We start from the raw sequence: 17,213 nt of genomic DNA, 5'->3' as shown, positions 1-17,213 counted from the left end.
TAAACAGAGCAATTGAGAGGAGACACAAACACGACACAGAGCAAACCAAAAGTAGTTAAACAAAAATGAATATTATCAACAACAGTATCAATATTAGTTACAATTTCAACATAGCAGTGATTAAAAATCCCTCATTGACATTATCATTAGACATTTAGTTTATGAGATGCGATGCAAGTGTAAGCCACTGTGACTTTGATTGATTGATTGATTGAGACTTTTATTAGTAGGTTGCACAGTGAAGTACATATTCCGTACAATTGACCACTAAATGGTAACACCCGAATAAGTTTTTCAACTTGTTTAAGTCGGGGTCCACTTAAATTGATTCATGATACAGATATATACTATCATATATACTATCATCATAATACAGTCATCACACAAGATAATCACATTGAATTATTTACATTATTTACAATCAGGAGTGTGGAGGGGGGGTGGGGTGGGGGGGGGGGGGATATGGACATCAAGTAGTGGACATAGAGAGAGAGAGAGAGAGAGAGAGAGAGAGATCAGAAGGCATAAGAAAAAGAATCTGCATTTGATTGTTTACATTTGATTATTAGCAATCCGGGGAGGGTGTTAGTTTAGGGTTGTAGCTGCCTGGAGGTGAACTTTTATAGCGGTTTTGAAGGAGGATAGAGATGCCCTTTCTTTTATACCTGTTGGGAGCGCATTCCACATTGATGTGGCATAGAAAGAGAATGAGTTAAGACCTTTGTTAGTGACACTATTGTTCAGTTTTTGTATTTATTTTTTTAATTAATGTTTGTAATTATAATATCAATGAGGGGTTTTTAATCACTGCTATGTTGAAATTGTTACTAATATTGATGCTGTTGTTGATAATATTCATTTTTGTCTCACTACTTTTAGATTGTTCCGTGTCATGTTTGTGTCTCCTCTCAATTGCTCTGTTTATTGCTATTCTGAATGTTGCTGGGTCGGGTTTTGTTTTGAAATTGTATTGCATTATTATGGTATTGTTGTGTATTGTTTTCATATAAAAAAAATAAATAAAAATAAAAACAATTTTTAAAATTAAAAAAAAAAAAAAAATCGTTTTTGAATCGAGAATCGTGTTGAATTGAAAAATATCGATTCTGAATCTAATCGTGACCCCAAGAATCGATTTTGAATCGAATCGTGGGACACCCAAACATTCCCAGCCCTAATGCCTACATACATTCCCGTTCAGATGAAAAATTACAATATTTTCCATATAGACTGCATGTACATAAGCCGCAAATTTTAAGGGAAAACATATTTTATATACTATAGGCCGCAGATATATACGTTGCAAAATTAGTATTTGCACAGAAAGATTGTGTAAATGTTTATTTACATACTTTTTAATTGTTTCCATACCATGCCTGTAAAAGAGACGATCAAACAAAACAGTAGTCATTGTCAAGGACCCAATGGCTGCGGAAGCTAGCTTTCCAATCAGCTAAACAGACTCAATAAGTCCACAGTGACGTCTTGGTGAATTTACTGAGGAATTTGAGGAACTAAAATACAAAAAGAATGCCCTTGTTGGTTAATGATACTAACACAGACACTCATAAAGGTGTTAGCGTATTAGATCATTCTAATGATGCTAGCGTATGATGGCACATACAAATATGCATGAAAACACTTGTTCAGACATCGCACATGGGACTGTTCAGTAAGCATAACAATTTTAGATGTACTGTAAAACTTACAAACGTTGCTTGGAGTTTAAATGAAGAATCCATACGAGTAGAAACGGTATGGACGGTAAGAAAACTAAACGGTACTCTACTTTCAGTTGAAAGCAATACATGGAAGGACACTGCAGCACCTGCACTGAGGGAACTCGTCCAAAAGATAGTACACCTGAGTGTATTTTAAAAAAAAAAAACCTAATATTATTATGGCTGTCAGCGAAGAACAATCCATGAATTAGCCGCATCGTTTTAGAAGCCTGGTTCAAAGTGTAGGAAAAAAGTAGCGGCTTATTGTCTGTAACTTACGGTAATCATAGTCCATTGCGAAGGGTTAAAAAAAGGTGGGTGCAAAAGAGTCTGCTTTTTGGTTTTTTTTGGGCCATCTCCAGGGCTAAGTTGGATGTCAAAGTTGACCAACTTCTCGGTTTATGGCAACAATCTTTCACTATCCATTTGAGAGGCACGAAATATAATCGAGAACTTACTTCCACCAACAGGCGATACATCTGCTCAGTGCCTGATGATGTCAATATGGCAGCATAAGCTAGTTACCTCTCTGTGATCAATGCGCCGCTAAAAGTTGTTTCTTAGCGTTGGAGCTTATAACCATATTGCTCTAACTTGCTAAATATTCATGTCACGAAATGCGAATGGGTGTATTGATGCTTTTTGGATACTTTTTTTGGTGGAATTTATAGGCACAAATTAATAGAGGAGCTCCCATTTACTCCATTGTTAGCTGACTTTTATTTACGAGTTGAAATGCATTGTCTCATACAGATTTTCAGTGATGGACAAAATGATTTTAAAAAATGTACAGTTCTTCTAACACTGGTCACATGTAGGTGGAACAGCGTCGGTCTCAACAACAGAGACATGGTTTATTTTTGCCAGGATGAATGCTTGTGTGCGTGCACGCGTTCTTTTTGTATAGGGTGCAAGACCGTGTACAGGGATGATCTTAACAGGGATGGGAGACGGCTGGCGTAAAAACCACCATGGTGGGGACTTGTTTTGGAGACGGCAAGCCTCGTAAAGACTACTGACCCTGAGCACAGTACACACTGAACCACAACATCCAAATAATTTCTTAAATATTAGTGCAGATTGACTAATGTACTGTATGACCGCTTTGATCAGTGTCAGAGCTTGGTCCGCATTGCCGGCAGTAAGTCGGACCCATTTCCAGTGAGGGTTGGACTCCGCCAAGGCTGCCCTTGGTCACAGATTCTGTTCATAACTTTTATGGATATAATTTTTAGGCGCAGTCAGGGCGTTGAGGGTATCTGGTTTGGTGGCTGCAGGATTAGGTCTCTGCTTTTTGCAGATGATGTGGTCCTGATGGCTTCATCTGGCCAGGATCTTCAGTTCTCACTGGATCGGTTCGCAGCCAGGTGTGAAGCGACTGGGATGGGAATCAGCACCTCCGAGTCCGAGTCCATGGTTCTCGCCCGGAAAAGGGTGGAGTGCCATCTCCGGGTTAGGGAGAAGATCTTGCCCCAAGTGGAGGAGTTCAAGTACCTCGGAGTCTTGTTCACGAGTGAGTGAAGAGTGGATTGTGAGGTTGACAGGTGGATCGGTGCGGCGTCTTCAGTAATGCGGACGCTGTATCGATCCGTTGCGGTGGAGAAGGAGCTGAGCCGGAAGGCAAAGCTCTCAATTTACCAGTCGATCTACGTTCCCATCCTCACCTATGGTCATGAGCTTTGGGTTATGACCGAAAGGACAAGATCATGGGTACAAGCGGCCGAAATGAGCTTCCTCCGCCGGGTGGCGGGGCTCTCCCTTAGAGATAGGGTGAGAAGCTCTGTCATCCGGGAGGAGCTCAGAGTAAAGCCGCTGCTCCTCGACAATTGAGGTGGTTCGGGCATCTGGTCAGGATGCCACCCGAACGCCTCCCTAGGTAGGTGTTTCGGGCACGTCCGACCAGTAGTAGGCCACGGGGAAGACCCAGGACACGTTGGGAAGACTATGTCTCCCGGCTGGCCTGGGAACGCTTCGGGATCACCCGGGGGAGCTGGACGAAGTGGCTGGGGAGAGGGAAGTCTGGGCTTCCCTGCTTAGGCTGCTGCCCCCGCGACCCGACCTCGGATAAGCGAAGAAGAAGAAGATGGATGGATGAATAATAGAAAAAAAGTAAACCGCTGCGTAGATCTTGTAAGGGAGATGGCTGGCATAAAAAATCGCCACGGTTGGGACTTGTTTTGGAGACAGCAAGCCTCGTAAAGACCACTGACCCTGAGCACAGTACACACTGAACCACAACATCCAAATCCCTTCTTAAATATTAGTGCAGATTGATTTATGTACTGTATGACCGCTATGATTGAATAATAGAAAAACTGTAAACTGCTGCAAAAATCTTGTCAGGATGTAAATTCAACCCAATACGCCTTGAAGATTATTAAACAAACTGATCATACTTAAAGGGGCTGTTTGCAACATTTACACAGAAGCCTAGAGGGCGCTAACTTCCCAGTGTATTTTAAGCATTAATATCCCGCCCTCTTACGTTTTCTAGGATGTAACTACGTACATTTGTAACACATGCACGTGAATTATCTTTCGGTGTTGTTGATAGCGATTTAGATAGTTAGCGTTAGCTGTCATTGAATTGATATATTCTATCATAACATTATTGCAAATTGTTCGCAGACTTCTTTTGTATGTGTGCACAGGCTCCCTTTGTGTTTGTGTTGATGGGACAGGGTGAGCGACAGCCGTAAACACCCATTGTTTTGGTTTGGGCCAGAAAAATGATTACATAAACTTAGTAATTGTGAAAAAAATAGACCATTTTAAAACAAATGAGTTTTGTTGAACTACCAATGTTGATATTTTTTGCTTTGAAAAATGTATCGGAGTATGTTGCAAACAGCCCCTTTAAGAGTAATTGATAATATAGACAGTTAATGATTCTTGTTCAGTTACACATTAAAAGACCGTAATCATATGTCTGAGTACAGTATACTCACGGTGTCTTATTTGACTGGGCAGGGTCAAAGATCAGTGCAGAGTAGCTGCAGAGTGTATGTTTAAACACAATGTTTATCTAAAATACGTATCACAGGGTGTCAAATAATACAGATTAAGGAAATATGTTCTTATCCAAATATGAATTTAAGTGAAATTATTTGAAATGTTCTATTATAACACCACGATCAACTGTCCTTTGTGCGTTCTTCATTCTTTGCCTATTATCGTACCAACAGGCCAGTTCTCCATCCAAAAAGTGGTCCCGCAGGCGTCTGGCGAGAGCTCCAAAGTAAAAGTTAAGGTGCGAGTGAACATCCACGGAATCTTTAGTGTGTCTGGCGCTTCTCTGGTGGAGGTGCTCAAAGCTGACGAGACTGAGGAACCAATGGAGACGGAGCAAATCAATGACAAAGATGGAGAGGTATAAACATTTTTTTTTTTGCATTAAAGATGGTTCTTCCGAACACAAACTATGTGAGTGCAGGAGTGACAAAAAACCTGTCTCGGTAGAACAAGATGCAGACTGACCAGGAGGAGCAGCAGGATGAGGGGGATGGTCAAAAAGAACAAGAGGAGAAGACCCCTCGAGAGAATGAGGAGATGGAGGTAAACTGCGCTCTTGCATAGAACATAATGTTACTAGTTTAAATAATTAATGAAGATGGTATATGCACAATGTCAGAAGGTAATGTATTGTTTTAAATAACACCCAATTGTCCTTGTTATAAATATACTTGCAGTGAACTTTGAGGAAGCTCTTTATAGACTTAAATCAGGGTGTCCAAAGTTTCGGTTTTGGCCTGCAGCTCATTTTAATACAGCCATTTGGCATACTGTTAAAAAAATACAAATAAAAAAAGATTCCCCCCATTAAACATGTTGCACACAAACAAAAAGATAAGGCGGGAGCAGGCATGCTAATAGCTGAGGTAATAATAATAATAATTCATTAAATTTATATAGCGCTTTTCTAGGCACTCAAAGCGCTTCACAGAGAAGTGAGAACCCATCATTCATTTTTACAACTCATTCATTCACCGGTGTGAGCGGCACCGGGGGCAAGGGTGAAGTGTCCTGCCCAAGGACACAACGGCAGCGATTTTTTTTTTTGGATGGTAAGAGGCGGGGAGCGAACCTGCAACCCTCAGGTTTCTGGGACGGTCGCTCTACCCACTATGCCATACCGCCCCAGGTAGCCACTAAACTAGCTTGAGCAGCACAATAAATAAGTGCTTAGTAAAGTTTAACGTGTCGGAGGAAGCGCATTATAGCAGAATGTAAGCAGATATTAACAGGAAATCAATAGGTAGATTAATAAGAGTCTATAGCAGACCTGGGCATTCTGCGGCCTGCGGGCCACATCCGGCCCTTTGTGCGTCCCTGTCCGTCCCGCGTGAGGCCAATCATAAATTAGAAAATACATTTTAAAAAGTATCTGTCGAGTGTGCAATACAACGGTGCTGCTTTTGTTTTGAAAAGCGTTATTTGTATTACTTCCGTGTGGACGTATGCGCGTGCGTGATTGTGAGTGAATGTGAACAGCTGCAATCACAAATTACAAAATAAAGTTGAAAAAACATCTATGTCGTTCGTGCAATACAACTGTGCTGCTTTTATTTTAAAAAGTGTTATTTATGGGCGTATGTCCGTGTGTAACCTGTGAGTGAAGGTGCACAGCGACAAGTGATGCACGGTTTACACCCAAGACGCTAAAAAGAGAAAAGTCGATGACGAATGCCGTGTTTTCAACAAGACATGGACTGCCAAGCAACGTTCCCTCTAAGGTGCGCGCTTGCGCAATTGCGCACTGCTCAAGCGTCCTCTGCGCACAGCAAATACTGTATATGTTTTTGTGCGAGGGCTGCACGAATTTGAGAAAAAAAACTAATTGCAATTTTCCTCTCCAAGATTGCAATTCAATTTGCAGTTTTTATATTTTAAACATAAAAATGCATAAAACTGCGAAATTAATAAATGAAGGCAGAAATGTTACTTTTACACTGTTAATCAACATATTCTTGTCAAGGTGCCACACATTGGAACAATATCCAATAATTAAATACTTGGCTGAGAGCTTTTGACTACACCATGCTCTTTAACTAATAAATACATAATTGTTAACAACCATACAGTGTTTATAATGTAATGTAATCAACGCAAGTAACCATTTAAAAGGATATAAACTTTTATTTCTCATTACTGAAGAATTGTTTACTATTGTACTGTAATTGGAAGGTAAATATTTTTTCCTAAATAAACAAAAATAAATGGATTCATTTCTGTAAACAAAAACTTAACCTAAATAGATACTGAACACCTTAAAGTGCAATCTTTTTTCCCTCGTTGGAAAAATTTGGTCGGACGTTTTCCTTTCTATCATCACGTGATCGCAGCATTTTTGCTCGTTCGTCCGTGTCGATGGGCTCATATTGCCCATCCAATTTAAAGCTAAAATATTCCCACAACGATACATTTGGCGTTGAAATCTTATTTTTATCCTCCTAATGTGTGTTTCTTTTCGGCACTTCTCACAGGCTCTCTCTTTGTACTGTTGAGTGTGCCGGCAGAGGCACAATGAGTGAAAAGAGTGGTCACTCTGTTCAGTTAGTTCCACTGTTTAAAAAAACACTCAGGTGCTAAGATGCACAAAGTAAGACGTCTTTCTTCCTGTTTGAAGCGAGAGACAAACAAACGCGAGGCTCAACAATTGTGAGTGCTGAACATAACATGTCGGTCACTCAAATGTTGGTGATTGCAAAAAAAACAAAAAAACTCAGCCTCTTGCTGTTATTTCCCGCACTAAATAAAACCTTGATGTTGATGCGATTTTGACTAATCGTGCAGCCCTATTTTGTGCCTTTTTTGAAGAGAATGTTTCCTATAAATGTTTACAATGCCCAAAACCAGATTTGTGATGTTTTCATTTTTTATTGTTAGATTTGAATATAGCCTTACCTATTTTTTATTTTTAGACTTCCACAGAGGAGGGCAAAAGCGGGAAGAAGACTGACCAGCCACCACAAGCCAAAAAGCCCAAAGTCAAAACAAAAGTCCTGGAGCTTCCCATTGAAAACAGTCCACAGTGGCAGCTGGCAGATGACATGCTCAATCTATTTGTTGAAAATGAGGTACTGACAATTCTCCGGGCTTTACACATGATCAAAACTGTCCACTTATCACTTTGTCATGACATTATCTTCATCCCTCCACAGGGTAAGATGATCATGCAGGACAAGCTGGAGAAGGAGAGGAACGACGCCAAGAATTACGTCGAAGAGTACGTGTATGAGATGAGGGACAAACTGCACGGCGTGCTGGAAAAATTTGTTGGAGAAGCTGTGAGTTAACACGTCGGACCAACGTTAGGGAAGCAAATATGAGGCTTGGCGTTACTAATGTGATGATACGTTTGGTTTTTCAGGAAAGAGATGCTTTGTCATTAAAACTGGAGGATACAGAGAACTGGCTGTATGAAGATGGAGAGGATCAACCCAAGCAGGTGTACATCGACAGGCTGGCAGAATTGAAGGTAATTACACTTTAAATAAATACTATAGTGCGTTCACTATTTCCTTTAATAACAACAGCTACTTCTAATCATAACAGACTTCATGATAGCCAACCACGACTACTGTATTTTTCGTACCATAAGGCACACAAATTATAAGACTCAATGCCGATAAGCGGGTCTATTCAGGTTTATATTCATACATAAGGCGCACCGGATTATAAGGCGCATTAAAGGGGTCTTATGTTTTTTTTTCTACATTTAAAACACTTCCTGGTGGTCCACATCCCATAGATTGTTTTACAGACCATCTTCAAGCCGCTTTCTGACCGTCTTTTCAGGATGCACCGCTTTGTAAGCGGTCTTATTTAAGTGGCTTCATTTTGACAGCGTTTTCCCCCATCTTTGTTGTACCCATTGTGTTTAGCTCTTCCATAGCAAGTCTACTGACAGACACAAGGTAGAACTGTACGCTACTTTATATTAAAAATGGAAACAGCGGAGGATGAATGCCCAACAACAAGAGGATAGAGAAAAAGGAGTTCATTGACTACGGCGTCGACTCGGACTACAATGGTGGACCTGCGCGCATTTTCGGGACTTATTAGGATCCTAAATACACATCAGCAGGTACCAATAGGTTAGAAAAGTCGGTTTTGCATTAATTGCGAAACAAAATGCCAGATATGTTTCCTAATAGGTGCCCTTATACACACATCATAATCATCATCATCATCGGCGGTCACTCGAAGCGAGTGTGACGATCCTGCTGGTAGGGGTGTATCCCTTTATGGAGGATGCCTGTGCGTGACTTTCCTTAACGTGGGGAGGATGTAGAGGATGCCTGTGCGTGACTTTCCTTAACGTGGGGAGGATGTAGAGGATGCCTGTGCGTGACTTTCCTTAACGTGGGGAGACTGGTGCACACACAGTCACCACACAATCCTTGACAGATCCGGGTTAGGGTCCAGTGACATGGAGTCCAAAACGACTGGGGACCCTTTTCTGCTGCAGCCTTCATCTGCCATCCCAGCCGTTGTGACGCTCCATAGGGTTAGCAATCATCCTCCGCCTGTTCCACCGTTGAGGTCTTGGGTTGTTATTTCCCCATAACTGGGCCCACATGGATGTGGGGGCGCCTTCTTCCACTATCGCAGCCTTTGTGGTGGTTCTTACATCTACCGCCTTCCGCCTGCTCCGCCGTTGAGGTCTTCACCGTATCCCTGGCTAGGGGGCAGTTGGATACTAGGCCTTTGCCAAGGGCCACCTGGGGTAACGGTAGTAAAGGGGTTAACCTCCTAGTGCCCCAAGACCCCTTAGAGGAGCCTCCACTGCCGGATGCACTTTAACGTCATGCCCAAGACATTACATCATAATAATACATGTATGTTGAAGCATAGTACGCCTGACTATGGTAGCTGTAATGCGCTGGCAATCCCTTAAGCGGTGCGGCTTTGTAGCTTACCAAAGTCATACATTTTGACAGATTTTTGAGCGCCGTGTGTAATGTTCTACATTCGTAATGAAACATCAAAGCTTTGGGCTTGCATTGCAGCGTCATTTATTGAACAGGCATCAACTTGCAATCCACATGTATCTCTTATGTGCGATGTGTGCTTTGAGGTCGATAAGCACAGCCAGAAGAAATAAGCCGTACATTAGGCGCACCAGGTCATAACGCACTGTTTGAGAAAATGAAAACATTTTAAGTGTGCCATATAGTCCGAAAAATATGGTACTTTGGGACAAATGATGATCCACAACCTTATATTTTTTTGCCTCAATATACGGGGGATAAGCTGCAAGTTTTACGAGATTCTGTGTGCTAAACAGATATAGCTTTAGTGAAATACTTAGCATCATGCGGCACTATTGCTAAGTGCTAAACAAACTACAAAGATAATAAAAAAAACACTTCCTGTACAATGTCTTCTCTCACTGGAATGCCGACTGATAGGATGTTCATATCTTCCCGTTTAGAGGAGTAATTAATCATAATCAACATTTTTTAAAATAGAGTGACCGCAAACAAGCATCTTTTTGTCTTCCTTACCATCTCCGAGTCTTAAGTTAAATGTCAAAGTTTACCAACCTTCTGCTATACAGGTAAGAAGCATGATTTATAATCTAGAATTAACATTTACCAACTCAGCGGCAATGCAGTGGCTCATCGGGTTAGTATGTCAGTAGCAGCATAAGCTAGTTACCGCTCTGTGATCACAATGCCGCCAAAATTAGTTCTCTGCGTTAGCGTTTTTAACGACAATATGGCTAAAACTGGGTTAATGTTCAGGTCACAATGGAGTATTATCGTTTTTTAGAGGGTTTTATAGGCGCAATATATGACTCCAATTGCCGTATATTTAGGGCCCGAACAGCAAAGGGCCCTGTGTGCATTGTATTTCTCGATCGCATTTTTGAGGCCCTTAAAATGCACGAAAACGCATCGATTATTTGCAAGTGCGTTCAGTCTGTTTTTTTATTTTGTAACTATTGAATGCAACATTTTAAAATTGACTCTCAGGCACTCCCTTGAAAATAAAAACAAATTCAATGCCACCAGATTCTTGTATCGTCACGAAAATCACAGAAATCTCATTGCAGGGTGCATATAAAAGTCTCAAGAACTTTAAAACAAACAGGAAGTCAGCCATCTTGGTTTCCATGAGCCATTTCTATACAAAAAATAGGGATTGTACTTTAACGAACTCCTAGGGACCAAATGAGTCGCGGTGCCATATGGTGTGCATGGCATCGAACTATGTTCTGATGGTTTGCCACAAAACTTTCAAAATGTTTTACTTGGCTCCACAAACTCAGATCTTGATCAGTATTGGTACAAATAATGATGACATTCTGAAGTGTTGGATCGGTCAGTACCTAGTCGCAGTGGACAGAGCCCGGCAGCAAAAACTGCTCAATCAACCAATAAAACTGTAATTACTGTACTTTAGATGATCAGATCTCTTTCCAAACTGATACGAGACTTTTTTGGTGTGGTCTGATCATGACTATACATGCCTATATATCGACACCAATATTGCCTCCCTGTGGTGGAAAATGATAAGTCATAACTTCCTTCCATATGATTCAAGCTTTCTGAAGTTTCCAATGGTGGGTCGGGCATTCGGTGGGATGCTACTGGATGACTGCTGTGACGTCAGTAACGCCCCTTCTGGTGGAGGATTATAACAGTCATAACTAGGGATGTCCGATAATGGCTTTTTTGCCGATATTCCGATATTGTCCAACTCTTAATTACAGATATCAACCGATACCGATATATACAGTCGTGGAATTAACACATTATTATACCTAATTTGGACAACCAGGTATGGTGAAGATAAGGTCTTTTTTTTAAAAATTAATTAAATAAAATAAGATAAATAAATTAAATATTTTCTTTAATGAAAAAGAAAGTAAAACAATATAAAAACAGTTACATAGAAACTAGTAATTAATGAAAATGAGTAAAATTAACTGTTAAAGTTTAGTACTATTAGTGGACCAGCAGCACGCACAATCGTGTGTGCTTACGGACTGTATCCCTTGCAGACTGTATTGATATATATTGATATATAATGTAGGAACCAGAATATTAATAACAGAAAAACAACCCTTTTGTGTGAATGAGGGAGGGAGGTTTTTTGGGTTGGTGCACACTAATTGTAAGTGTATCTTGTGTTTTTTATGTTGATTTAATTAAAAAAAATACCGATTGAAAAAAAAACAACAATAACGATAATTTCCGATATTACATTTTAAAGCATTTATCGGACGTTAATATCGGACATCTCTAGTCATAACTTCCTTCCACAATCTCCGATCTTCCTGAAATTTTGATGGTGGGTTGGGCATTGGGAAGAACGTGACTGCATGTGTAATGCGTGCTCGCCGACTTGCGTAAACCCCACGGTACAAGGGTTGGGCGAGGACCCTTTCAACACTATTCGCAGGTTTAATACAAACTAGAATACATAAAAAAAGAAAAAAATATATATTATTGCTTTAACAAAGGGATTATGATTGATGGGAAAAAGTTCCCTTTTAAACGGTTTTAAACTTTTCCCACTCTGCAGAAACTGGGCCAGCCCATCCAGGATCGGTACAATGAGGCTGAGGAGAGACCTAAAACATTTGAGGAGTTGGGGAAACAAATCCAGCAGTACATGAAATTTGTTGAAGCGTACAAAATGAAGGTAAGATCCATTTGTATTCATTAGCCTTACAGACCAAAATTTCACAACACAAAACAACAATGTGCACAATTTGATATTTGGCATGTACATTATTAGTACCTCAACTTACACACTTGATTGCTTCTGTGATGGAACGCTTAACTCAAAACACTCAAATCAATACATCCCATTGAAATTAGTTGAAATCAATTTGATTGGTCTTTGCACATTTTTAACATGTAACAGAACTTTTAAAGGGGAAAAATGTATATAAGAAATATTGTATAAAAACAATACAACAGAATGTACTACTCTCTACAGTAGTTGTATGAAGTAATGTAATAATAATGTCTGTTAAACACACCATCACCAGCTTTTAAATATTTTCATGGATAAATGTATGCCGTTTATTATTTCCACAGATTTTTAATTCAATGCATATTCTTCTCAGCACTGTCCTTTACGCTCACTTTCTTCCTCCCTATGCTTTGAAAAACAGTTATGTCCATTTCCAGCTATAAGCTCATGCTAGTGAGTGAGACCAGGGGCCGTACTTATCAAGCTTCTTAGAGTGCCATTTTACACTTAAGTCCTGAGAATTTGCGAAATTTAGTCCTACTCTCAAACTTAAGAATAAAAGCTTTTTACCAACGTTCTTAAGTCTAAGAATCACTCCTACTCTCCACGATATTTAAGAGACCTTCAGAGGTGTCTTAAGTGGTTAGGAGTTGCCAGCAGGGGATGGCACTGAGGCGAGAGAGACGTGCGCGAACGTTCAGGGAACGGAACAATGTTTTTTTTTTTTGATGACGAGCAGCTGATCAAACGGTATCGTTTAGACAGAGCGGATATTATTTTTGTCACAGATTTAATACTTTTCCATTCCTTGTTGATTTCTGCATGTGTCTGCAGTGGGCTAGTATATATAGAGCCACCCACACCAGTTTCAAATTAGTTGCCTAATTAATGAATTGGAAAGAAAATGTTATGACAGTAGCGTATGTGTGTGGCCGTGAGGTGAGTGACGTCAGTGAGTGTGTGGGCGATAGAAGAGAGAGAGCGGTAGCGTGAGTGCCGGCGGGGACTAGTTTGTTTTGTATTATTTTGTAGTTTATTGTCAAAATATACACTCCCATTGTCCACTTAAATATTTCCAAGATATTTCTTTATTCTTAGACAAGGGATTCCCTTCCGTGATTGGTCATTTCTATGGACACAGAAATGACGTCACCTAAAATTCCGTTTACGGCACATAGTAATGTCGTAATTCAGCTCTGAGTGTGACACTTAAGATTCAGTCCTACACTTCGCTGAAAGTGTGAGTAAGACGCTTGATAACTAACTTTTAAGTGCAGCTTTCAGCGAAGAATTTATTTACTCTTAAGTCAACTCTTAGCAGACTTCTTAGGAGTAATTCTAAGAAGCTTGATAAGTACGGCCCCAGATGTTTTGGGCAGATCTTACAGGTTTCACTGACATTTGCTACGCCAAGTAATGGCAGGGAGGTTTATAACTCAAATCTTTGCTTGTAACTAAAAGTATTACTATTAGCTGAGAGACATCTCTTATGCCAAACCCTCTTAAGTAAAGGCACTGTTAAGTTGAAGTAACACTGCATTGTAATTAGAAATACTGTGAGCTTACTTTGAAATCTGTACATTTTCAAGTATACAACTTTATTATATTTATCATACATTTATCTTCATAGTACTGTCACAAATCTAAACCTTGTTCAAGAATGTCCTGTCTTATTTTCCTCCTATTTTGTTGACAAGTCCCTTTTACTGCTTATTGTGCTTTGTATAACTTTGTAAATTGGACTCTACTACAAAATAAATTTGTATTCAATTTGTGGCTTAGGAGGAACAGTATGACCATCTAGACGAGGCAGACGTCTCCAAAGTGGATAAGCTAGCCTCTGAAGCGATGATGTGGATGAACAGCGCTATGAACCAGCAAAACAAACAGAGCTCGACCATGGATCCCTCCATCAAAGTGCAAGAAATTCAAACAAAAACCAGGGTGAGAAACACACAAAGCCTGCCACAGGTTCTTTTTAAAGTTTTTCTTGACAAACCACACCATAAAGCCTGGGTTAAAAAGAAACAAATCAAAAATAGCATGGTCTTTTAAGATGTTCCGCAAGTGCAAAATTGAACTTTAATCATCCACTTGTTTGCTTAAGCCAGTTTCTATGTTCTGTGTGTCTAAATTAATTACAAAATGGTGCAGTAGCTGTTACTGTGTGCAGTAAAACTATAGAATACAAGCGTTTCACCTATTGAATTAAACTCTCGAAATAAATGAACTTTTCAACTATATTAAGCTACATTATTGATACAAACTAAAAACAAAAAGACAGGTGAATAGAAACAGAACATGGAAGCCAGTTAGAGTAACACTTTGCATTGTAATTAGGGCTGTGAATCTTTGGGCACCTAACGATTCAGTCAGATTCCCTGTATGACAATTCGATTGGGCGGTGTGGCTCGGTTGGTAGAGTGGCCAAGCCAGCAACCTGAGGGTTCCTGGTTCGATCCGTGGTTTCCGCCATCTTAGTCACATCCGTTGTATCCTTGAGCAAGACACATCACCCCTGCTCCTGAACGGTCAGGGTTAGGGTAGAAAAGCGCTACACAAGTATACCCCCTTTTCCATTTATATTCTGAATTGATTCTTGATTCAACTCCATTCCCAGATTCAAACCGATTCCCGCAAAGTATTATTTGGTATATTTATAATTAAACTTTTTCAAAAAAGGTTACAGTGTAGAAAAACTCCTCCTGGTTGCATGGAGATAGCCTAAAAACATACTGGGTATTCTTCAAAAATTATTCATAAAAAAAAAAAGTTTTAATTCATTTTAAAAAAAAAAGTTAATTGATTTAGAATCAGGATGAATAAGAATTGCATTTTTTTTTTTTTTTTTGCACCTCAATTTGTAATATATAAGCTTGTATTAATAAAGGCTTCCTATCAAAATGCCCCATACACTCTGCGTAAAGCAGTGGTTCTTAACCTTGTTGGAGGTACCGAACCCCACCAGTTTCATATGCGCATTTACCAAAAAATAAAATGTTTGTTTTTTTTCAAATTCAAGACGAAGTTATATGTTTTAGGTAACACTTTAGTATGGGGAACATATTCTAAGTAACAAAGACTTAATTTAGAGTTTTTTTGGACACTAGGGGAACATATTCTAAGTAACAAAGACTTAATTTAGAGTTTTTTTGGACACCAGGGGAACATATTCTAAGTAACAAAGACTTAATTTAGAGTTACCGTATTTTTCGGAGTATAAGTCGCACCGGAGTATAAGTCGCACCTGCCAAAAATGCATAATAAAGAAGGAAAAAAACATAAGTCGCACTGGAGTATAAATCGCATTTTTGGGGGAAATTTATTTGATAAAAGCCAACACCATGAATAGACATTTGAAAGGCAATTTAAAATAAATAAAGAATAGTGAACAACAGGCTGAATAAGTGTACGTTATATGAGGCATAAATAACCAACTGAGAACGTGCCTGGTATGTTAACGTAACATATTATGGTAAGAGTCATTCAAATAACTATAACATATAGAACATGCTATACGTTTACCAAACAATCTGTCACTCCTAATCGCTAAATCCCATGAAATCTTATACGTCTTATACGTGAATGAGCTAAATAATATTATTTGATATTTTACGGTAATGTGTTAATAATTTCATAGAGTATAAGTCGCACCCCCGGCCAAACTATGAAAAAAACTGCGACTTATAGTCCGAAAAATACGGTATTTGGTTAGGGTTAGAGGGTTAGGGCCAGGGTTAGGGTTATAATAAGGCCATGCCGAATAAGGCATTAATAAGTGCTTAATAATGACTAGTTAAGAGCCAATATGTTACTAATTTGCATGTTAATGAGCAACTAATTAATGGTGAATATGTTCCCCATACTAAAGTGTTACCATGTTTTTCTACTGATGCACAAAATGAACCGTGCATGAACATCACCTTGTTCAAACAAAACCAACACAGTGCATAAACTCACAACAAATTACACACCTGCAAATCTGTCTGACTTCTGCTGTTGCCGTATCCGTAATACGCCGATAGGGAGAAGTTTTTATTTACACGATGAGTCGGGTGTGTCTTGATCTCCGTCGAACCCCTGAGCCCGACTTACCGAACCCCTAGGGTTCGATAGAACCCAGGTTAAGAACCACTGGCGTAAAGTAAACGAAATATCCTTCCCATTTGAGAAAATCAACTTGAGTTAATTCTGTTGCATTATTTTATGTTTTCTGTGAACCTTTCTAGGAACTATTCTCTGCCTGTAACCCTATCGTGGCAAAGCCCAAACCCAAAGTGGAGCTGCCGAAAGAGGAAACACCAGCAGAGCAGAACGGGCCTGTGAACGGACAGGAGAAGGCTCCGGAAGAAGGCGCAGAAAAAGGCACGAGCGACAAAACAGGAAACGCCACCTCAGAAACAGGAAATAAGCCGCAGATGGACCTGGACTAAGTTAGGAGCTTGCTGTTTTGAGAATGAGTTGCAGTCTTGAGTGTATCAGTGCAGGTCGGAGCGTTTTAGGAAATGCACTTACGTCAACAGGCAGAGTTTTTAGCACACTAATCCCAGCTCCGGGTGGTGGCTCTGTCTGAATGCCATGGCATCCATCTCTCTCTTTGTTTCTGTTCCTGATGACATAATTCCGAATCCAGCTGCAATAAGCCTGTTTGACAATGAGCGCCATACACATAATGGTATTTATTTCTGTTGTGTGCTCTATGTACGTGTTCTGGTCTGTGTCACAATATGGTTTTAATAAAGGTATGGAAAATCACTTGTACTGTAAGGAACCCAACAA

At 39.8% G+C, this 17,213-nt stretch overlaps 1 protein-coding gene across 1 annotated transcript in view; it reads left to right on the top strand.

Moving 5' to 3' along the window:
- Positions 1–17,213, top strand: part of hspa4b (heat shock protein 4b) — a 34,186-nt gene extending 16,973 nt beyond the window's left edge. Inside the window, exons 12-19 of the mRNA XM_062045862.1 lie at positions 4,907–5,091; positions 5,181–5,276; positions 7,643–7,798; positions 7,883–8,008; positions 8,092–8,199; positions 12,258–12,377; positions 14,217–14,378; positions 16,664–17,213. Of these exons, the coding sequence (XP_061901846.1) occupies positions 4,907–5,091; positions 5,181–5,276; positions 7,643–7,798; positions 7,883–8,008; positions 8,092–8,199; positions 12,258–12,377; positions 14,217–14,378; positions 16,664–16,867 (1,157 nt within the window). The 3' untranslated portion in view covers positions 16,868–17,213. The remainder of the gene's footprint in view (positions 1–4,906; positions 5,092–5,180; positions 5,277–7,642; positions 7,799–7,882; positions 8,009–8,091; positions 8,200–12,257; positions 12,378–14,216; positions 14,379–16,663) is intronic.

Source organism: Entelurus aequoreus, linkage group LG04 (genome assembly GCF_033978785.1).
Source record: "Entelurus aequoreus isolate RoL-2023_Sb linkage group LG04, RoL_Eaeq_v1.1, whole genome shotgun sequence".
Classification (NCBI taxonomy): domain Eukaryota; kingdom Metazoa; phylum Chordata; class Actinopteri; order Syngnathiformes; family Syngnathidae; genus Entelurus; species Entelurus aequoreus.
The sequence above is the reverse complement of the archived record's forward strand: the minus strand, read 5'-3'. Positions and strand labels throughout refer to the sequence as shown.